The sequence below is a fragment of the Capra hircus genome, chromosome 2, assembly GCF_001704415.2.
Source record: "Capra hircus breed San Clemente chromosome 2, ASM170441v1, whole genome shotgun sequence".
Lineage (NCBI taxonomy): Eukaryota > Metazoa > Chordata > Mammalia > Artiodactyla > Bovidae > Capra > Capra hircus.
This window is the reverse complement of record NC_030809.1, coordinates 101,142,064-101,164,330: the sequence shown is the minus strand read 5'-3', so window position 1 is coordinate 101,164,330 and position 22,267 is coordinate 101,142,064. Positions and strand designations below refer to the sequence as shown.

The following is a 22,267-nucleotide window of genomic DNA, read 5'->3' as shown; positions in this document are numbered from 1 at the left end:
AATACAAAGAAATAGAGAAAGGCAATAGAATGGAAAAGACTATAAATCTCTTCAAGAAAATTAGAGATACCAAGGGAACATTTCATGGAAAGATGGGCTCAATAAAGGACAGAAATGGTATGGACCTAACAGAAGCAGAAGATATTAAGAAGAGGTGGCAAGAAGACACAGGAGAACTATACAAAAAAGATCTTCACGACCCAGATAATCACAATGGTGTGATTACTCACCTAGAGCCAGACATCTTGGAATGTGAAATCAAGTGGGCCTTAGGAAGCATCACTACAGACAAAGCTAGTGGAGGTGATGGAATTCTGGTAGAGCTATTTCAAATCTTAAAAGATGATGCTACGAAAGTGCTGCGGTCAGTATGTCAGCAAATTTGGAAAACTCAGCAGTGGCCACAGGACTGGAAAAGGTCAGTTTTCATTCCAATCTCAAAGAAAGGCAATTCAAAAGAATGCTCAAACTACCTCACAATTGCACTCATCTCACACACTAGTAAAGTAATGCTCAAAATTCTCCAGGCCAGGCTTCAGCAATATGTGAACCGTGAACTTCCAGATGTTCAAGCTGGTTTTAGAAAAGGCAGAGGAACCAGAGATCAAATTGCCAACATCCGCTGGATCATGGAAAAAGCAAAAGAGTTCCAGAAAAACATCTATTTCTGCTTTACTGACTATGCCAAAACCTTTGACTGTGTGGATCACAACAAAATGTGGAAAATCCTTCAAGAGGTGGGAATACCAGACCACCTGACCTGCCTCTTGAGAAATCTGTATGCAGGTCACGAAGCAACAGTTAGAACTGGACATGGAACAACAGACTGGTTCCAAATAGGAAAAGGAGGACGTCAAGGCTGTATATTGTCACCCTGCTTATTTAACTTATACGCAGAGTACATCATGAGAAACGCTGGACTGGAAGAAACACAAGCTGGAATCAAGATTGCTGGGAGAAATATCAATAACCTCAGATATGCAGATGACACCACCCTTATAGCAGAAAGTGAAGAACTGAAGAACCTCTTGATGAAAGTGAAAAAGGAGAGTGAAAAAGTTGGCTTAAAGCTCAACATTCAGAAAACGAAGATCATGGCATCTGGTCCCATCACTTCCTGGCAAATAGATGGGGAAACAGTGGAAACAGTGGCTGACTTTATTTTGGGGGGCTCCAAAATCATGCAGATGGTGACTGCAGCCATGAAATGAAAAGACGCTTACTCCTTGGAAGTAAGTTATCACCAACCTAGACAGCACATTAAAAAGCAGAGACATTACTTTGCCAACAAAGGTCCGTCTAGTCAAGACTACGGTTTTTCCAGTAGTCAAGTATGGATGTGAGAGTTGGACTATAAAGAAAGCTGAGCGCTGAAGAATTGATGCTTTTGAAGAAGCTTTTGGAGAAGATTCTTGAGGGTTCCTTGGACTGCAAGGAGATCTAACCAATCCATCCTAAAGGAGATTAGTTCTGGATGTTCACTGATAGAACTGATGTTAAAGCTGAGACTCCAATACTTTGGGCACCTGATGCAAAGAGCTGATTCATTGGAAAAGACCCTAATGCTGGGAAAGATTCAGGGCAAGATGAGTAGGGGATGACAAAGAATGATATGGTTGGATGGCATCACCGACTCAATGGACATGAGTTTGGGTAAACTCAGGTAGTTGGTGATGGACATGGAGGCCTGGTTTGCTGCAGTTTATGGGGTCACAAAGAGTCGGACACGACTGAGTGACTAAACTGAACTGAAAAAATGCTAATTCATCAAGATGCTAGGTAATTTTTAAAGTATCAAATTTTACTACTATAAAAAGGCATACAAATTTAGATCTGAATATCTGAAAATCCTTAAAATGCATTTCCCTTTTGACTCACTCATCCTAAGTAACCATGATACTTTTTAAAAAACACAATACAGTTACAATCTAATTTATTCCTTTCAAATTTGGAAAGTTATCTATTTAGCAATTTAGTGACAAAAGGTCATTTTTTATGGAGAAGATAAACTAATCAGAAAATCACAGACCTAGAAGAAAGATTTTTATAATTTATCATAAAACCAAGGTGGAATGTTTGTTTCCTACTTCTTCTAACTTCTTCCTTCTTCTAACATAGCAAGAAGTTAAAACTGCCTTTCACTTTTTCCAATAAAATATTCCTTTATTTTATGCTGCAATTCAAGAGGAATGAAAAAACTTTTTAATACAATGAACGAGGTCAATAATTTAAATTCAAATAAACCAGGTAATAGTTCAACTGTTTGAAATAGACATTTTTCTTCTTCAAAGGTAAAAAATTTAAGCTCACCTTCTGTTCCAATTCATTTTTCCGATAGTTAATAGTAATGGAGTAATAATGTCTGTTTAGTCCATGAATTAATGCCTATATAGATAAATGATTAGAAAAAGGACAAATCAGTATTTTTCATCTAATAAAATAAATACAGCTGTTTGAAAATATTGACATATCCAGTAGACAATACCTTTATATCTTCTAAACATGACTTTTTGTCAAAAATAAATATTAAACTATTTTTTTCTCAGCTAAAGTTTAGGAGTGAGGTTCTGAGGTATGGGGCACACATTCTTTAAGGCATGATATAGCAGCACAGATTCAACAGTTTTAGTAGCCTTGCTCAGAGTTAGATACAGTTTGACTTTATCATTATCTAACTTAGAAATTAACTATTCATAATTTATAAATAGCACATCATTTATTAAGTCTAATTTTATGATCATCTAGGCAGTGGCTCTTTCTTACTTAGAAAAAAGCCTAAAAAGCTGTAACAAAATAATTATTCCTTCACCCACAACATTAATCTGGAGTTTCCCTTTTTAATTCATTTCTAATATTTGAAAAGTAACTGTCTGCACATGTCTCTAAATTAATAAAATGGAATCTGTTCTGTACTGGATCTAGACAGGCAATCTCACTCAGCAGTACTTGTAGATATCACTTGGGTTAAATTTATATTTCTTTATTATTGTCCCTGTTTCTTTCATACTCCCTGTGCTAGTTTTACTACTTTTATCCAAATACGGTAATTGAAAATCAAGTAGGTAGTACCTTCAAGTTCAAAAGTGGGAATTTCAGCAGAAAAGTTGAATCTCTAAAATATGGACCTGTTTCCCCATTTGGCTAATGGAAACTTCTTTCCACTGTACTTGATCACCGAGAAAAACAGGGAGACCATAATAAAAACTTAAGCTAATGGCATGGTTTTATTAAGAAACAATAACCCTGCATGTGCTGGAAATGCTTCACAACTGCTTAAATAACTTAGCAGCAGAGGTTCAAATGAGGTCCAGAACAGTTTCTATGGACTCCTTAATCAGCCTTCCAAGACATTAAAGCACAGAAATATACACTGGATACATTTTCAAGTACAAAAACAAAAAGGGCTTTGGGGTTAACTCTCAGGAATCTAAAGATAAACTATAATTAGATTTTTATAGCGTAGTCTTAAGGTGTTGAGGCAAAAAAAGGGGGTAGAAAGAAAACATTTGATGAGCACCTGGCATCTGCTTTACAAAATAAGTCTTCTAATCTTCACAACAACCCAGTAAGGTAGGCTGGTTCCGTGTGTATTTCTGACAGATGAGGTAGTAAGACACTAATCTCAATTTGTACTAGTTTCTACCTAATAAAAGGCAAAGCTGGGGTCTGAGCCTAAGACTTTTTGACTCCAAAGCCCATGTTTTTTTCTACCATACTATGATGCTACAGTATATCTCAGAAATTCTTAAATTCTTCGTACTTTAAAAATGAGAATGAAAACAAAGCATAGTCTTATTATTAAATTTTGCTAGCAAAATCACCCCACCAAATACTAACCCATTTTAGATTATGTACTGCAAAAATCCATTCTCATATTTCTAACATCTGCTATAATAAAACGGTTGACATGTGAAATTAAAGTACTAAGAGGATCTATTAAATCCTTATTCATTTCAGTAATCAAGAACAGTGAGTAAATTTCAGTGCATAGATATGTGTACTACTGTGAGGATCAAAACAGTGGGGCTAATCAGTGCCTCCTTTAAATGGTACTCAACTTTATGCAAATTAGGAAGTACATCCTCTGGGTGGAAGAATTTAAAGAAAAGGTGCCCAAGTGCTCCAAGCAGACACAGCTGGGCTAGAGAGTGAAGCTTAGGCTAGATTTCAGGTGCCAACTGACCTCTCACACAAATGCTTTTATGCTGTGCTCCAACTGTGTGATTTTACATAGTGGCCATAAAGCTAGTAATGGTATAGCCAATAGATACAGAAGTCAGCCAAATGGGCACCTACACATGTCCGCATTTTGGAGATAAACTGTACTGCTGAAATACACAGTTTAGAACTTGAAGGCACTACCTACTTGATTTTCAATTACGTTATTCAGATAAAAGTAGTAAAACTAACACAGGTAGTATGAAAGATTAGCAGGAACAATAATAAATATAAGTTTAATCCAAATGATATCCTCAAACTATTTTCTAATTTCACTTACTCACCTGCTGCATGCCCCCATTACATTCATCCCAAATCATAAGTAAACTGGCCCCGCGGAGTCCTTCTTCCATATAAACCCGAAAGGCGCAGGCTCTTTTATTTAACTTAGTGAAAAATAAACTTTCTCAGATTCACCAATCTAGTTGACACTGAATTACAAGTTGTGGCAGCATACACCAAATATAAGATTAGCTTTACCAAGGAGGAGACTAGCCTCTTGAAAGGGCCAAGTTGAAAATGCCACAGTATATCAGGCCAACAAAGAACTTACATAACCAGGAAATTTTGGAGAACATCAATACCTAATTTTTAAATCTACACTTAACAAAACACATGATGGATTTAGGAAATTTTAGGCAATTCTTCAGTAAAACAGGATTTTGTCCTGAAGCTCATTCATTAATTATTTGAAAACTCCAACAATTTCTCATAGAAGCACTATTAAAAAGCAAGGTTCTGTTCTATACTGTTTATATTGTGGGCTGTAAGCTTTCAGTGGCTGATCTGGGAAGCTAAATCACCTTTTAGAGCACTGTTTCTAGGACAATACATTTTAGAATTACTCAAAAGGGACTTAGCTTATTTGCTTCGTGGATATGCTGACCCTTGTTTTCTTTGCTCAAAAGCTGTCAAAAACTTTCAAAGAAGGGAGTTCTTCCTAGATTGAGACTCAATATCACGTGTAAGATGCTATTTATTTTAGACAAAGAGTAATCTGGAGAAGTAACTAGACAAAGAGGAGTTTTGAGATCCCACTGATTTGACTTTCAGGTTATTTCTATATTTAAGTTCATCTTTAGAGTAGAGCTTTATAATTTTGTTGGTATGACAGATCTGAAGAAAAGTACACCAATAATCATTATGGTGAAATCATACTTTCTGGCAATGTCTAGACTACTCAGGAGAAATGAGAAGTTCTAACTTCATTTGCTCACTGTGTGGAAAACAGACATATTATAAAACACACAGCTTATAAAAGGTCTAATAACCTATTTATAGGTTCTTGATAGGTTAAAAAAAAGTTTCATGCTCTTAAGGCATATTTATTTAGATCTAAAGATAATCTGTTTGCCTTATTTTACACTGATAAACTGAAACTGTGCTGCTAAATATCATCCATTAAATCATACTTTAGAAGGAAGCTTTCTTTATATAAATAAAATAACTGAAAAGAAACAAAACACGTGCTTTGTTCCCTTTTGGGTGGAGGACTAGGCTCCAAATGGCAAATGCAGAAGGGATAACTTTTGCTAAATACTTTTTCATAAGTTTTGAATTTTGAGCTGTATATGTATATTATCTATGCCAAAATTAATGAATTAGTGAATCTTCTAACTATAGTATAAAAGGAGAAGCTCTGCTTAGAGTTCCTACAACTCACTAGGTAACCTAGGCAAATCACAAATATGCTGGGCTCAAGTCTCCTCATCTACAAAATGCCCACAATGGTTCTTTCTAGAGCAACTGACTCACAACTGCTTAACAACTACTGAAAATAATGTTTTTCGAAGAGTTTAATTCTGTTAGACAATAAAGTTGTACTCAGAGCTACACTTAAGGGGCTCACAATCCTGGTACAATGCATCTATGCATCAATAGTTAGTAAATTTCCATACAGCTGACAACCAATCTTCAAACAAACTGTGACCTTCAAGGACGTGAAATGATGAACAATTTTTACTGAAATAGGTTTAATAAAATAAATGTTTGCTAATCCTCAATTCTATACATTTGACAGTACTGGTCAAATGTTCCACATACAAAATAGTATTACAGTTACGAACATTAACAGGAAACTCTACAGTATAGGCATTACACTTTTCACTCTATTGGAAATGACTCTATTAATGACTTCTCTTATTTAAAACATGAAAGTTCATATAAACCTTGTCTATTAGCTTTGTTTTGTTGTAGATGCTTCAACATTGCTATTAGTGCTTAAAAGCAACATCTTCTAAAAGCAGTATGTTTCACTGCAAAAAGTTTAAGAAATAAAGAGAAGGAAAAACAAGAAAAAAATCCACAATCCTATTACCCAAAGGTAATCAATACTAACACTGTGGTGTAAATACACACACACAGTTTTTAATATATATTTTTTCAAAGAGGAGAACTTGTATATGTGATTTTATCATCTTTACCTTAAAGTATTTTGAACTTTCCTCAATATATTAAATAGTAGTTTACAATATAACCCTAATATTATAGTAAAAAAAATCAGCAAAGCATTAGCAAACACCAGCATGAGGGCTGATGGACCTATTCCTACTACTTGTAAGTTGGTTTAGGAATAAGATCCCTCTAAACACAAACTAATTTTCCTCCAAAATAAGAGGCATGGCCTTTCTGAAAGGTTTCTGATCCCTGAGGTACAGATTCTGCCAACACATCTTAAAATTCTATTATGAATAACACCATTCACTTCAAGTTCTTCTAGGTTGCTTTCTTTCTACCTTGTCTTAGAAAACTAAGAAGTTGTATTAAGGTGTGCCCTTGTTCTGTCAGTTTTTTTGCTTGACCCCATTTGAGTGTTTTAGTACTGGAATTGTCTCAAAACTGCAAAGCATTCAGATAGATATCTTCCTGATGGGCGCTATATAAACTGTGAAATAAATATATTTACAGATTTTAATTGGAAGGCAAAACAAACTAAGAAGAAATGAAAAACAATGATGCTATAGCTGTTATATACACAGGTCCCTTTAACTTCAGTTTAGAAAGCTTCACAAGGTTCATCTTAAATTACAGTTTATCAGGTAAAAAATACAAACTGGATTGATACAAAAAGAACCAGATTTTAATTATTTAATTACACTCAATTTTTAAGGTTAAACAGCAGTATTTAAATTTAAAAGATAGTATCTGCAACAGGTGGCTGTTGACTTGCAATTAGTAGAAACTTCTGGCAGAAACACACCATGCAGTAATCACAATGATCTTAGACTGTGAGATGCTACTTAACCTTTTGCAAAAAAATAATGAAGCAGTATGATGCTATGGGGGTTTACAAGAAAGGTCATTATCACAGGCTAAACTGGTCCAGTAATATATTCTCTTGGAACATGCAAGCATGGGCTTGTCTGTACCCAATCAAAAGCGCTAGTAGCTTACTTCATACTCATTGTACTTTGTAGTTTTCTCTGATGTCTGAAATAATTTTTTCAAAAGCAACACACCTCAATCCTTTGGGAAAAAATTTTTTCACTTTGATGAAGGCTTCAGATGAGTGATTGCTGAAAAACTAAGCATCTGAAAGTATAACGTTATTAAAGTATAGCCAAGCTTAACCATGGCTAACTGTCAAAGCCACAACTCCCTAAAGACAACCACAGGACAGAGCAAGGTTTCAGAAGCAGAGCAGCAATAGCTACTATAATGCCTCTGTCCTGTGTGTTCTATTTAACCAAACATGGTATTCCTGTCCTTTTAATTAATCTTCAGAGAAGCAATTAACTATACAGACACAGGTTGTGGTGCATTTAAAAACATATTAAAATAATTTTTGCAGACAATAAAGATTTGTGTAAAAACAATGAGGTATGTGAACGATACAAAGAAAACACTAATCACTCAGGAGGATATTAAGTGTCTAAATAACTTTAATAATGTGCCTGACATTACTAGAAAGAACAAGATACAAACTAATAGAAAGCAGTATATAGCTGTGTCTTGTATGAATTGTTTTAAAAGAAGGGATTAAGCAAAATAAATTTTAAAAAGAAATATTTAAGTACTATTTAGGAACTGCTTCTGGGAACCCCTTAAAGTATACAGCAATTTACCATTAGGTACTAAAAGTCTACTAACCAATCAATAATGATACTATGATACCTAACACACTCCCCTTAAACCCCTATCAGTCCTTTACTACATTGTTAACCAACAAAACTGTAAGGTACTCTCAAGATTAAGGATCTACTATGCCCCCCAAAAGGATGTCCTCAAACTGTTAGTGAAGTTTAAAGACATCACTACACGCAGACTCACATACAACAAATCTAACTTTTGCAAAACTATTTTCATAATCTCCTTTTAAAGCACAAGAAAAATTAGTTGCAAAACAAATTAAAAGACTAAGTATTGGATCATAAACTGGTCATTTATAACAGGCTTTTAATATGTAAAGCACTTTTAACATATAATCAAATACAGGCATTACCTGAATAGACGGCTTGTTTAGGTGACCCAGATTTGAGGTTGTTTGTCTTGGTTCATGTCCTAAGACCATCATATTAGCATTGATCAATCTGAAGGCATCAATAACAACCTGTAAAAACAAGGTGTCAGGTCATTTCTTTTTTAAAAAGCAAGTGATGATGTCAAGCAACAGTGGACAAGGCATGATCCACTTGCATCTGTTTCTGGCCTATTTCCAGAAAATCATTTAATTATAATATTAATAAAAAAGAACCCCTGCTGACTGTGCCATCAGCACACCACCCTCTATCTTGTAATGTAAGGTGACACCAATTATTGCAATTTTCATGAAGCAGTAAAGGAAAATATTAACTTTGCATCTTTATTATTGAAACACGTCATTACTAAACTTACACCAAACAGCCCTCATTGGTGTGCATGTCTGTCACCTAAATTTTACCTAATCAAAATGAATGACAAAGAGAAACTAAAACTGAAAGTGAGCACAAGCTAAGGGACCACATCTAAAGCCCAGCCCTGTCACATCAATTATACTACCACAATACTTGAAATGACAACAAAATTACAACCGGCAAGGCAGTCACTCCACGTATTCTCTTCTAGTCAGATACCTTTTACTCCTTGTGACTATAAAAAACTCTATACCTTGTCTGATGGCCTTAAATGTCCAAACCACTCTCAAGAATAAGAGGCACAATACCAGAAAACCAAGGTCATCTACGCTTTAAGTTAGGAACATGGTATAGAATGATACAGTTCTAAGTTCAAAGCAAACAAATAACGATAGGTATTCTCTTTTTGCTGGGTGTATTCAATATTTTTGTAGAGAAAAACTTCAAATCCTTTTATGATACAAATCATCAATTAGCTCTTATATAGTAAGAGATTTAATAAGAATCACCTATTATCTGAATGCTTTTATCTGTTCATTATCATGAATTTGAAAGAACTTGTTAAAGGTTTTAAATGTTAAGTTTTATGCAAAGAACCTGGGATCTCAAGACACATGTCTCTTTTAGAGAATGAAAATCAATCACCTAGAGAAAAAACTCAATACATTCTTCATATAAAAATATCTTAAAGCAGGATACAATAATATTTCTAGGTTTGCCTTTCAAAGAGATTTATCAATGTTTCAAAAGCTGCTGTCAACTAGACTGTTTCTCATTTGTATAATTACTGTTTGAGGATACTAAGTAAAAAAAAAAAAAAAATTTTCCAAAATAAGTCAGTTGGAATGTAATAAAGTCTGAAACATCAAGGAAGTATATTACTAAATGCTATACACCAAGAACAAGACTTAAAGAGTCACTCTTTCTAAAAAGCTGCCATGAAGGTATGAAAGTACACAAACTTAGATCAAAGCACTATGACAAGTGACACAATCTAAGGCCTCTGTCTATTCCAGCAGCCAGATAAATAAATAAATAAATAATCAACCTTGCCTTTTGCTTTTATTTCTAACAGTTTGAATTTCCCCAAAGATTCTTCTTGCCTTAAAATAAAACCAAGTATCCCCAGAACATGCATGATTTAAAAGTTTGTGAAAACTTTTTTCTTTTTATACAATAACTGTAATTCAGTCTTAATTTTCATTTATGTATAAATAAATATGACTTAGGATTACACCTCTTGCTTACACTTTTTTTTTCATATTTTTCATAAAGCAATAATAAAAATATGTACTACTATCAAACATGCTTTAATCAGATATTATCAGACAGTTGTTTAAAAACATACCAAAGTAAAATTTTCTAACATTTTCTACTAAAAAGCACATAAAAATAAGATAAAATTTAGGCCAAAGAAGGGGAAAAGAGACTATTCTGATAGACAGAAGTACAACTTAAATATATATAAAATTAAGAATTGATTCCCTAACCAACAGCAGTAAATGTTTAAGAGCAAAGCATCACTTTGGTCCAATTGTTTTTTAAAATAGTTTGATTCCAAATAGATTTCAGTACAACTTACAGAAAAAGAACACTCCTACAAAACTATGAAAATTCCATTATATATCACAAGATGTATTTTTATATAGAATGCCTTCAAACCAAAGCAGCAAACCAGCTATTTTACAGGAAAAAGTCTCTAATATTTCTCTGGAATATTATAAACAGGTATGAAACTTCATAAGAAGGAAATGGAAATATCAGTTAAATAGATATTGTGACCAGTTAAAAACAAACTGAAATTTAAATTTTTTAATTCTTTTTAAAATTAAGAGAAAAATTCAAGAATTTAATATGCTGTTCCAACCTATGTGAAATTAAATGCTTAGACTGACAATTTCTGACTGACAATATGATAGCCAATAGAAAATGAATAAGTACACCAAGATCAAAGGAATTTGCGTCCATCACTATAGCAACTGTCTTAAGGAAACTAACATGTTCAACAACCTGCAGACTAAAATTAGATTTAGCATGCAATAAAAATATAAATATGGCAATATAGTCTACATTTTAATTTCTATACAATTTTATAATTGCTTTTTGCACTGTGAAAATAAGTAACTTTCTCCTTCAGAACAACTATCAAAATAGACTCATTAATGTCCAGTGCACTAATGAGCAATGGGTGCAGAAGGTGTTAATTATGCCACACTAAGATTCAAGAAAAAGCCCTAGTGAGCACTTGGAGGTGTGTACAAGCTGAGGCGTTTCTCCATGTTTATGTATTTACAGCATGATGCAACAGAATGACAGCAAAGTGGTCACTCCATGGATGAGGATGGAAATCTTAGATACAATATACTGAACAAAGAACCCCCTAGGATTAATTAAGGTATGGGAGGGGGGCAGGGGCAAAATCCATTTTTTCGAGCTATATGATTTTTCTGAATGGTATCTTTTAATGCATATATACATTAAACCAGTTCAGCCTATGTCATAAGCTTATAAATCCAAAAAGTAATTTAGCCAAAAAACTTTGCCCAAAAAACTCTCTCCTTAATATGTACCAACAAAAACTTCCAACCTGAAGTATGACAAATATTTTCAGGAATATGAGGCTAGACTTTTATAATTCCTTTCCGTGCTACAGTCCTACTCACCACGTTGAATCTCTGTTCACCAGCCTGACCACTTAATTTTTTCTGGTACAAGTGCCTTGAGACTTTTCAGAGGTCACTGCAACAGTAGACAGCTTATAACAAAACCATTAGCAGTTTGGCTAGCTTAGGGAAACCTCTTACTTTCCTTTTTTGTTTATTATCACTGCATGAATCTGCAGCATATGATAGTTTATAATTTCTCAGGCTTGTTAAATTCATGTTAAAGGTCTGTTTTCTTGTTGAATAAATTTTGTTCATATAATGCTGCCTATTTCATACACTCAGTCTTTAATAGCACCTTTGGTCTATGCGCAACTCACAGATCAAAACAGAGGACTAAAATAGGGGTTGATGATGCTATTTACATGTGTGATTCCTGCTGTCTTCTTGTTAGTAGCTTTAATATAATAGAAGACCTTGTCTGTTTTGTAATTAACACATCTTTACTGGAGAGATATTTGGAAGTGATTGCTGTGAATATACTGGTTAGTAAAATAAACACAATCACACACCACTTTCTGTTATCAGACAAATTTGTGAATTGTACACATTATACTCCAGATCAACAAACTGTGATATAACAGCCAAGTAGAAGACACATATTTATATAACCCTTTATTTTTCTGAAAATATGTATTCACTCTGACCTTGCAAATATAATTAGCTTGTGGGATGTGCAGATTTCAGTACCATGGTAGCTTTACTAATTGCAACTCTTGGAAATAGACACTAAATATTTGGAAGCTGCCAATACAAAATAAAAACTGCATCTTTTTTGTACATCTGTCTTAGCTTATAAAAGCAAAATAGTTTTAAAAACAATACTGTGTTCCATATTTATTCCAAGCACACCCAAGGGTCAAGGACCTATCATTTCATTTTTAAAACGAATCTGGTTTAGGATACAAAACTGTAATTATTTTCAGATTCAGTTTAATCCATAATTTTTTGGCTTCTTTCATGAGTATAACAGTTTAGCCAATATGCTATTTATTTTTAAATTCACGTTTTCATATCAACTACTAGGTCACTGAAAGACTAAATTTCTAAAGCACCAATCTATAGTTTCCCAATTTTTACATTCAAAGGAGACTATTGTTTTTTTTCCCAAAGGAGACTATTTTTTAAGTAAAGCTTGTAAAATTAATTTAATACAAAGGTGTCTGAAAGAAAAATGCATAAGTACTTCTGGCAGTAGATACTATAATTCACAATTTCTCTCCTTCTCTCTTGTTTTTTCAACAGTAGCTGCATTTGGCATTCCCAACTGCCCTTATTTTGAAGTCAATGACTATGGGAAGTGTTTATATATAAAATGAGCCAGGGGAAAAAAAGCTTGAAAAAAAAATTTCAGACCTCAAAATCAATGTCAAACATCAAGAAAAGAGAAGAGATTACAATTCAATTATCAGTTAGGTTACATATTTAAACACATATAAACCCACCACCATGTGAAGTAGGTCTCTAAATGGCTATAAAAATGCTAGGTGTGGAAAGAAAAGCAACACCCCATATCAAATATCCTTTATCACCTAGAAATGACCTGTTATCAACTGCTTAGGTTGTTTCTAGATTCTTTAAAAATTAAGGATGCATGTGACCTGGGAAGTACTGCTGGGGTTTGTGACCATTTCGTTACTTCTGCTGCCATGCACTGCCAGACATCTACAAGAGAAAAACATCTTATGTCTCTTGTAAGCCCACAGCATAAAAAATTCAAAGAAATCTTACTTTTTATGCCATTTCCAATGAAAAGCACTAAGAACTAAAACTGACTCATGCCAAATGCATATCACTGAACTGCTGTGATTTCTTAGTCTCAACTTTGCAACACGGAAATTATTTATAAAACGTCAATTTTAGTTCTGGAAAAGAAATTCCTGTGTGTATGTACATTTTCTTTCTTCATCCTTGGAGAATTGCTTATTGTAGCTAGAGATTTGTAGTACAACTTCAATATATTGGGAGAAAAGGGGGATGGAGTGTAACTAGCATAATGTACTTTTTTTTGACAAGTGAAGACATGCATCAAAATTCAAACAGTAAAGCCACAGCTCTGAATATATATACTTTAATGAAAACAAATCGATCTCTGGAAACTAGTATGGTGAAAGGTAATTAGACATTTTTAGATTCATGAAACTTTCTAAAAAGAATATAGTTAAGTCACGAAATAAAGTTTAGCAGAATTTTTATAGTCTATGCCTGTACTCAGTATGGTATAGGTATTTAAATGCTTAAGATACTCTGTGGAGTCACAATCCTGCCTAAGTTAGAATTCTGGTTCTATCACCTGTGAGTTAAGTTAGCTAAGTTAACTGCTATTTGACTTTTCAATGTCACCATGTGCTCATGAATGATACCATTTGATGATAAAATTAAATAAAACAGTATTTGTGTGCTCCCCTGGTGGCTCAAAGGGTTAAAGCATCCGCCTCCAATGTGGGAGACCCGGGTTTAATCCCTGGGTCGGGAAGATCCCCTGGAGAAGGAAATGGCAACCCACTCCAGTATTCTTGCCTGGAGAATCCCATGGACAGAGGAGCCTGGTGGACTTCGGTCCACGGGGTCGCAAAGAGTCGGACACGACTGAGCGACTTCACTTTCACTTCCACCACTGTGGTTCTTAGTGTTACTAACTGTAGCAGTCATGGACTTGCCCAGCTTGGATCGCCTTTCAGTAGAACCTACTGCAGACATAGCTGACTCTCAGACTTCAGATGCTACACTTTTGGATCCTCTGGGGGTTCCCCAGGACACATCTCCCTAGGGCTATTCCCAATGACTGGGCACACCAAGGGTACTACAAACATAGCCATTCCTACCAAATAAGGGGTTCTTCTGAAGGACAACAGTCCCAAGGACTCCCCAACAGCCTGGCTGAAACTTTCTTAGGAATATACTGCAGTATGAGGGTCTTCTTACTCAATCCTACCTTCCCTTTCTCCATCCACACAGTCAGACTTGTACTGCTGTCTGAAGAGTCTCCCCTTTATCCATTAAAGGTGCTTCCTTCCCCAAATAAATCTCTTGCATAGACCAAATCCTATTTTGGCATTTGATTCTTGGAGCACTCAAACTGACACGGTAAACTAAGCAGAATATTGCTACTGCAGTACAGTGTTAAAGTTTAAGACATACTCCCCCTAGGAAAATTTCTAAATAAAATAAAAAATGTAACAGCTATACTGATTTTTTTTTAAAGACAATATGCCTAGAATTTTGGTATTCCTCTATGATAGGTATTTCTAGAATTAGAGGTGACTAATAAACAGTGAACTTAAAAACTGAATTCCTCAGGGACTATTAATGAGCTACAAGAGACCAGCATCCCTGGGTCACTGGTTGGGTAATGAACTTAACATTATCAAATCTGTCAGTGGCTACCCTGACAGTCAACACAAAAAGGACAAGTGACTTCAGACTCCTGTTTAGTAGACAAAAGAAAACAACACAGTTAGTATGTTTATTGACAGTTCCACATAAAGTAAAGGAATAAAAGGCTCCAGAGACTGAAAGCTAGGGCTCACTCACGGTAGAAAGGTAGTAGGGAAGGGATAAGGGAAATAAAGGATTTACATACATTTCTTGTGCTTTAACATCACCTTCCAAAAAAAAAATACAAATATATCCTTCAAACTGCCATTTCTCAAAAGGCACAGTCATTTTCATAGGGGAAAAAAATGTAAAGCTCAATTACTTTGGTATGTATCCTTTTTATATATTTTTACTGGGCTTATTAATTAAATATTGCATAGAAATTACACTAATACTCAACAACCAAGAGGTAGGCATTAATATTCTTAATTTATGGATAAGGAAACTGAGGCTCCAAGGACTTGAATAAATTAAATGAGATGACAACCAGTAAGTGACACCACTATCATCTGTACATACACAGGATGCCAAAGCCAGTAGTTTTCATCACCACGTTATCTGATGGAACAGTTATCCTAACACAAAAGCAAAAAAAAAGACCACTCTTAGATTCAGTTACATCCCAGCAAGGTTTGTGTCTTATGTGCCACCAAATATCCATTCCCCAGCAGAGTACTTGGGACCCCTAATACATATACTACAGAAAAGATTTAATAGATTATCTATTAAACTGAAAAGCTCCAAGTATTGGGTTTTTGGTTGTTTTATTTGTTTGTTTGTTTGTTTTTGGCCACACTGCATGGCACCCTGCAATGGAAGCACTGAGTTTTAACCACTAGACCACCAGGAAAGTCCCTTCCTTCCCCTTTGATTTGTGTTTAATTAGGAATAAAAACTGCATATAGAAAAGTTACTTGGCATATAAAAAGTGGCAGCAGGCATTAATTGAAAAGCTTACTAGTAGTCTAAGAAAAACCTCTGATTATTATTAGAATAATGATCAACTGTGACTTAGAAGAAAATCTACAACCATAGTCAATTCTACCCTCCTGAGGAAATTACAGAGACAACAACAGGCTAAAGCAGACAAACTTAAGTCCTAGGCTCAGAAACATCCTCACAATTACCAAGGATTAATGTCAAATCATTTGAGTATGATCTTAAGCAACTAATATATACAGGCTATGAAAAGACCTTTTATATAAAGTTACAGGTTCCATTTTCTGGTACAACACTGGCATTAAAACAGGGAGTAGATCCTAGTGCCCTGTGTGTCCACTGCATGCCTGGCACACAGTATGGTCGATAAATGTCTGCTGAATGAATGACCAGGGTTCATTAGATTGAAGATAGAAAAGTATTCAAGAGGCAAAAGAGTCAATAAATAATATTTTTATAGATAATGGGACATTGTTTTAAAGGTTTTCCTACATCTTTACAGCAACAGTTGAATTCAAACCAATTTGAAGCAGATTTCTATCACTCAAATGCATAGAAATTACTAAACAACAATAAATTTGCCCACAAATTGTATTATTAATAGAGAAGTTTGAAATTAAAAGAATGACACTTAAGAACTGTTAGTTGTATATCAGATTTATACTTAGAATTTTAAACATAAAATTGCTTTAACATTCTTAGCTGACAATTTCTGATTATATAGATAAATTAGTGTTCTAAACTATTAAGTCTAGCAGGAATAGTATATGCACATTAACACCTAAAATATTTTCTTAGACTTCCTCACAGATTATATCTGAATGTTATAAAACTTCAAATTGATACTAAGAGTGAAAAACAGGGCACAAACAAAAGATAATATAGAAGCTAAACTTGTTCCAAGAGTTGGATGAGTATGCTCACAAAGCTATATTAGGAATAGAAATAGAATTTTTATGTGTCCTATTTTCTATTTTTCTCTCTCAGCCTGGAAAACTAGGCAAAGAAAAGGTGTGTGTGTATACAAAATTCGAGATAAGGACTATTCAGCCCTTAAATTAACTTTTATGGGATACTGATGAAAAGAAAATCTTATGAATAGTAGCTAAATATATTCCACTAGCTTTAAAAGACAAATGACATGACAAACTCGAACTCTAGCTCTGATTACACAAAATTCAGATTTATCAAGGCTAATGTCTATGAAATACTGGCTCACTGACCTTGTCAATCTCATGTTTCACTCATTTAAAATAAGACTCTATCATCACTAACATATACAAATTACTTACTAAACCTCACAAAATTAGCTGCAGTTTTCTTACATGTTAAGTCAGAACTGGTAATAACTGACCACTGACACACTCATTCCTTGATTTTATTTTATAACCACTTATGAAAAAAACTATTTTTTACAGACACTGCATGAATTTCAGGATAAGGAAAAATTTCTCCCTTAAAAGAAGCTCCAATCTTGTGGGGGAGACAATATTTAGATATATGTGTGTGTCTTGTGGAGGAGACAATATTTAGATATGTGTTTGTGCGTGCGTGTGTCTTGTGGGGGAGACAATATTTAGGTGTGTGTGTGTGTGTGTGTGTGTGTGTGAAGTCGTTTCAGTTGTGTTTGACTCTTTGCGACCCTACAGACTGCACCCACCAGGCTCCATTGTCCCTGGGATTCTCCAGGCAAGAATACTGGAGTGGGCTGCCATGCCCTCCTCCAGGGGACCTTCTCAACTGAGGGACCGAACCCCATCTCCTGCAGCTCCTGCCCTGCAGGCAAATTCTTTACCACTGAGCCACTGGGGAAGCCCATAGACGGATGAATAAAACACAAAATGATTTTAATTACATCAATTATCTTAAAGGCCAGAATTTTAACATAATATATTCACATTCTTTTTCATCAGTATGCCCCAGAGAAATATGCTGGAAAAACAATAAGTGTCCAATAAAAAAATCAGCTGAATCAGATGACTATTCCTAAATTAGTCTGAGAGTACAAAATATAAAAAGGGAACTTTTTCATTTCTTTTGTAGCTGTTACCTTCACCTTCCTAAAGTGAGCAAATTAGTAATTAATTTATACACTTATTCTTAAATTTTTCAAAAATATTTAGATTCTATTTTTAAAAACATGATAGTCATTTTTCCTTTTAAGTATCAATTATTTTAATCTTTAGAATAGTGAAGTTTATTGCACATCTTCAACATGCATGTGCACAGAATATATACATCACTTCACAATATTCATAACACCATGAGATAGTTACTAAAATCCTTGTTTTACAGATGAGAAAACTGAAGCGCAAGATTATTAGATAACTTACTCAAGGTCATGCTGTAAAGAAGAGTTAAAAACTGGATTCTAATGTAGACTTGACCCCAAAGCCTGCGTTCTTCACTTATTCTCAGCCTTTATGAAATACAATTTTTAATAACAAAAAAGTGCTAAAACAAACCTATTACTGAATAGTTTAAAATCGCTACCATCTTAAAACTAATAGAAAATTTCTTGGATAAGTAAACTATTTCCCCCCTTACCTTGAAAAAGACATAACCTTCTAGATATCTGAAAATAAAAAGTAAGCTATTATTCATTCCCTAATTCTTTCCTCCTTCGTTTGTTTCTACTCTTCAATAACAACTCATTTTATATTCTAATATACCTGTGAAAAAAGAATGAACAAAAGAACCACTTTGAATGGTATCATTTCTACATTTTCCTCATAAAGTATAAGCTCCTTTTTTCTAAGTAATGTCCTTAAAACTTGGTCCAAGCTTCATCTACTCTGTGCAGCTTACACTGATTTCTGCCTACATTTAATTTAATCTGCATTTACTATGTTTGCTACACAAGTACTACTTCATTGCATGTCAACACATAAAAGTTTCTAAGTAAGTATTGGTTGAATTATTTGTTACTAGCAACTAATTCAATACTTAGTTACAGAAACAAACCTGCATAGTATAGTTAGTTTGTATTATATCAGTATGCAGTGTAGGATTACCAGCATGTAATTGGCAGAATGTTACCTGACTCACTAGTGACACTAAACATGTATGACTTCTCAAAGAGGCTAAGACCATTTTTTATTTATTTCATACCCCAAAATCATTAGCAAATAAGCATATCAGGTACAGTTAAGAAGTATCTGATAATGAGTTGATCTGAAACCAGATAAACAGCACATTTTCAGAAGCCCATTGGATATTTCCAATCAAAGAAAACAAAAAATCTTCAAGAAAGTCCAGCCAGTGTGAAGATTTATTTGGGATAAAGGGGTTTCAGTGATTTTTTTTTACATGCTTTCAAAATAGAGAATAGATACAAAGATTGTTTGGAGTCAACAGGTAACATCTGAACATTTTACTGACAAGAATCCTGTCAAGAAAATTAGTTCTCAAAAAAAGTAGTAATAGTTGTAATCTAGTTTTGACTTTGTACAAAGTGACTGTTCTTTTGCCCTAATGAAGAAGCATAGTCATATTACAAGCTGAATTTACTTCTAAATTCATCGCTGGATCGAGTCCAGTTGTGGGCTGAATATACAGGATAACAAAACATTAAGCAAGAGGCTGCCACCATGCCTCTTGAAAACTGAAGTTTAAAATATTTTCATATGTGTTTTCATTATAAGTAAACTAAAAGAGAATCCTAAAAGCTATTTCACTGGTAAATTTAGAGAGGAACTCACTGGTAATTGCTATAAGCTTACACTCCATTTAAATTACAAATGTTATTATCACTGATTTTTCACCTGTAACATTTTAAAATACTTATAGGCTTATATAATATACAGAGATATGGATTATTTATCATATAGTACATTTTATTGTTTATGCTGGTTAGGGATGTCACAAAAGCTGACAGACATGAGTCTGCCTAAATTGTTTTTAATTAATAGAAAAATACTATATCAGAATATCAATTAATATATAATATCTACTAAAAATAGCACATAGAACTATTGAGAACTCTGAGAAAATGTACAGTTCCTTCCTCTGACTTATGCTGAAGAGAATGACATCTACCAATGTAAGTTAAGAAAAGGCCCTGCAATGACTTTGGTACTTACTAATTTTCCATTCCCAAGTGATTCTAATTGCATTGTTCATATTAAAGAGTCAGTAAACAGCTTGAGTTCTTTACTTTTATAGACCTAGATTCTTATTCTTATTCTGCTGCTTATTACATATTAGGATGATCCGGGACAAAGTGATCTGACTCTATAAATTTTTTTACCCTTATTGACAAACAGAATAATAGAGTCTATTTCCAGAATTACCAAAAAGAACAAATGAGTTAAGTTCATACAGTTATTACCACAATACCTGGCACACAGCAAGAAATTCATATAGAGTCAAGTCAAGGAAAAAAGTGAAATAATAAAAGGAAATCAAACTTTATGGATTGAGATTACAAAGAAAGAATCCATTTTTATCTAATCACTCAAATTCAGGGGGATAAGACTAGGACTTACAAAAATGAAAAGATAAAAATATACAGGAAAGAAGTATTAAAAGAACAGAGACCCAACTTAAATCATTTATACATAGACTGTCATTTTTTAACTATTGATCTAATCATTTTAACAGCTTTGCTAAATCATGTACAGAGATTGGGAAGGGCGAGTCCTATGCTATTATTCTTTTCTTTTTAAAGTTTATACTCTTAAATTTAATGATTTAACTAGAACACTCTGGCCATGGATTTACTAAAACTTAATTTAATTCATAGTTTTGAGACATTGAGAGAACTATAAATGATAACCAAACTCAGGTACCTTATAAATGAGGTTAAATTATTGACAAAGAACTAGACAGATCCTTATTTGAGGTAATATAATTGCATGAATATATATGTTAGGTACAATAAGTGAGGTGAATCAATGATAGATGCTTATATTAATTTTCCAAAAATATTTTTCAAGATGTATAAAACTAGACAGTGATACATGTAATTCCATAGTTTTTGATATATATTTTAAAATACTACATTTTACCACATTATAACTGTCATGTGATACAAGTGTATTTTTTAATGAATGCACTCTTTTAATATGAATCATGCTTAATTAGAAACAAACACTGCAAACTCCACTATTATATAATACCTAAACTAGGTTTGGAAACTAAAACTACCAGTTAAAATACTATAAACGATAACCAAAACACATATTCACTTACTTACATTCTATTTTGAAAATGCTTTCTTTCACTGTATTTAACTTTATATTTTTCCTTTACAAACTAGCCACTATCACGAGTTAAGTATCATAAAAAGTCACACTAAAACTACAAAACAGAATTCTAATTATATTTAAATTTAAGTTTCAATTATTATTTGTAAGAGTTGTGGGGAGGGAATTTAATCAGATAGTTATATTTCTAAAATAATTATTACTTAAATGAGTTACTTATGGGTTACTTTTTTAAAAGGTATCTTAATTATCAGAGAATTAAACTTAAGAAATACTATACCATACTATAATTCATAAAACTAACAAAATTCAAGGATTTTCAATTCCTTTTATCTGTATCAGTTAAAAAAAACAACACATTTAGTAAAAAGAAAGTAAATTAATTGAAATATAGGTATATAGCAAGCCTCAGAAGTTCTCCATTCAGATCTGCCTAGTATCAGTTTCTATTATTATTATTGTGGCTAGTTTCTGCCTCTGAAAAGCTAAATCACATCTAATAGTATCATGATTTACAGAAGACCTCAATTTTTATTCATCATAGTAATATAATGTCAAAAAGTGTTCAACTTCAAATTCATGACAGCTAAAGGCTCCATGTTTTAACAGCCATGTTTAGTTTGTTTGAGCTGGTGAGCAGATGTAAATGTAATCTGCATTACTATCAAACTCCAGGTCTGATAGATAGCAAGCTAATATTTATTTTTAAGTGCTCCAAAAATTATTTGTAAAAGCTGCATAAAAAGGATTCCATAAATGTATTGTGATTTTATTTTAACAATTATTCTACACTACAATGGAAGTACATGCTCAAACAAGACACCTCAGCAGTATTTTAAAGCAGTAACCACCTAGCCAATTTCTGTATGTTCTGTAGTTTTTCTAATCCACTCTCCCTGTGGTTGAGCAAAATCGAATTGCCTCTCACATTTGCAGACAGCTCTGTGAAGGTGATAATAGAGCTGCTCCCTGCTGTCATGAGGCAGGAAATAGGAAAATGGCATATGGGGCTAGTAAGAAAGAAAAAGAA

The 22,267-nt window shown here is 33.7% G+C and overlaps 1 protein-coding gene across 1 annotated transcript in view; it reads right to left on the bottom strand.

The window, feature by feature from the left end:
* Positions 1-22,267, bottom strand: part of PSMD14 (proteasome 26S subunit, non-ATPase 14) — a 103,152-nt gene that overhangs the window by 17,208 nt on the left and 63,677 nt on the right. Inside the window, exons 8-9 of the mRNA XM_005676052.2 lie at positions 8,660-8,767; positions 2,311-2,385 (exon numbers count right to left, since the gene is read on the bottom strand). Coding sequence (XP_005676109.1) covers positions 2,311-2,385; positions 8,660-8,767 — 183 coding nt within the window. The remainder of the gene's footprint in view (positions 1-2,310; positions 2,386-8,659; positions 8,768-22,267) is intronic.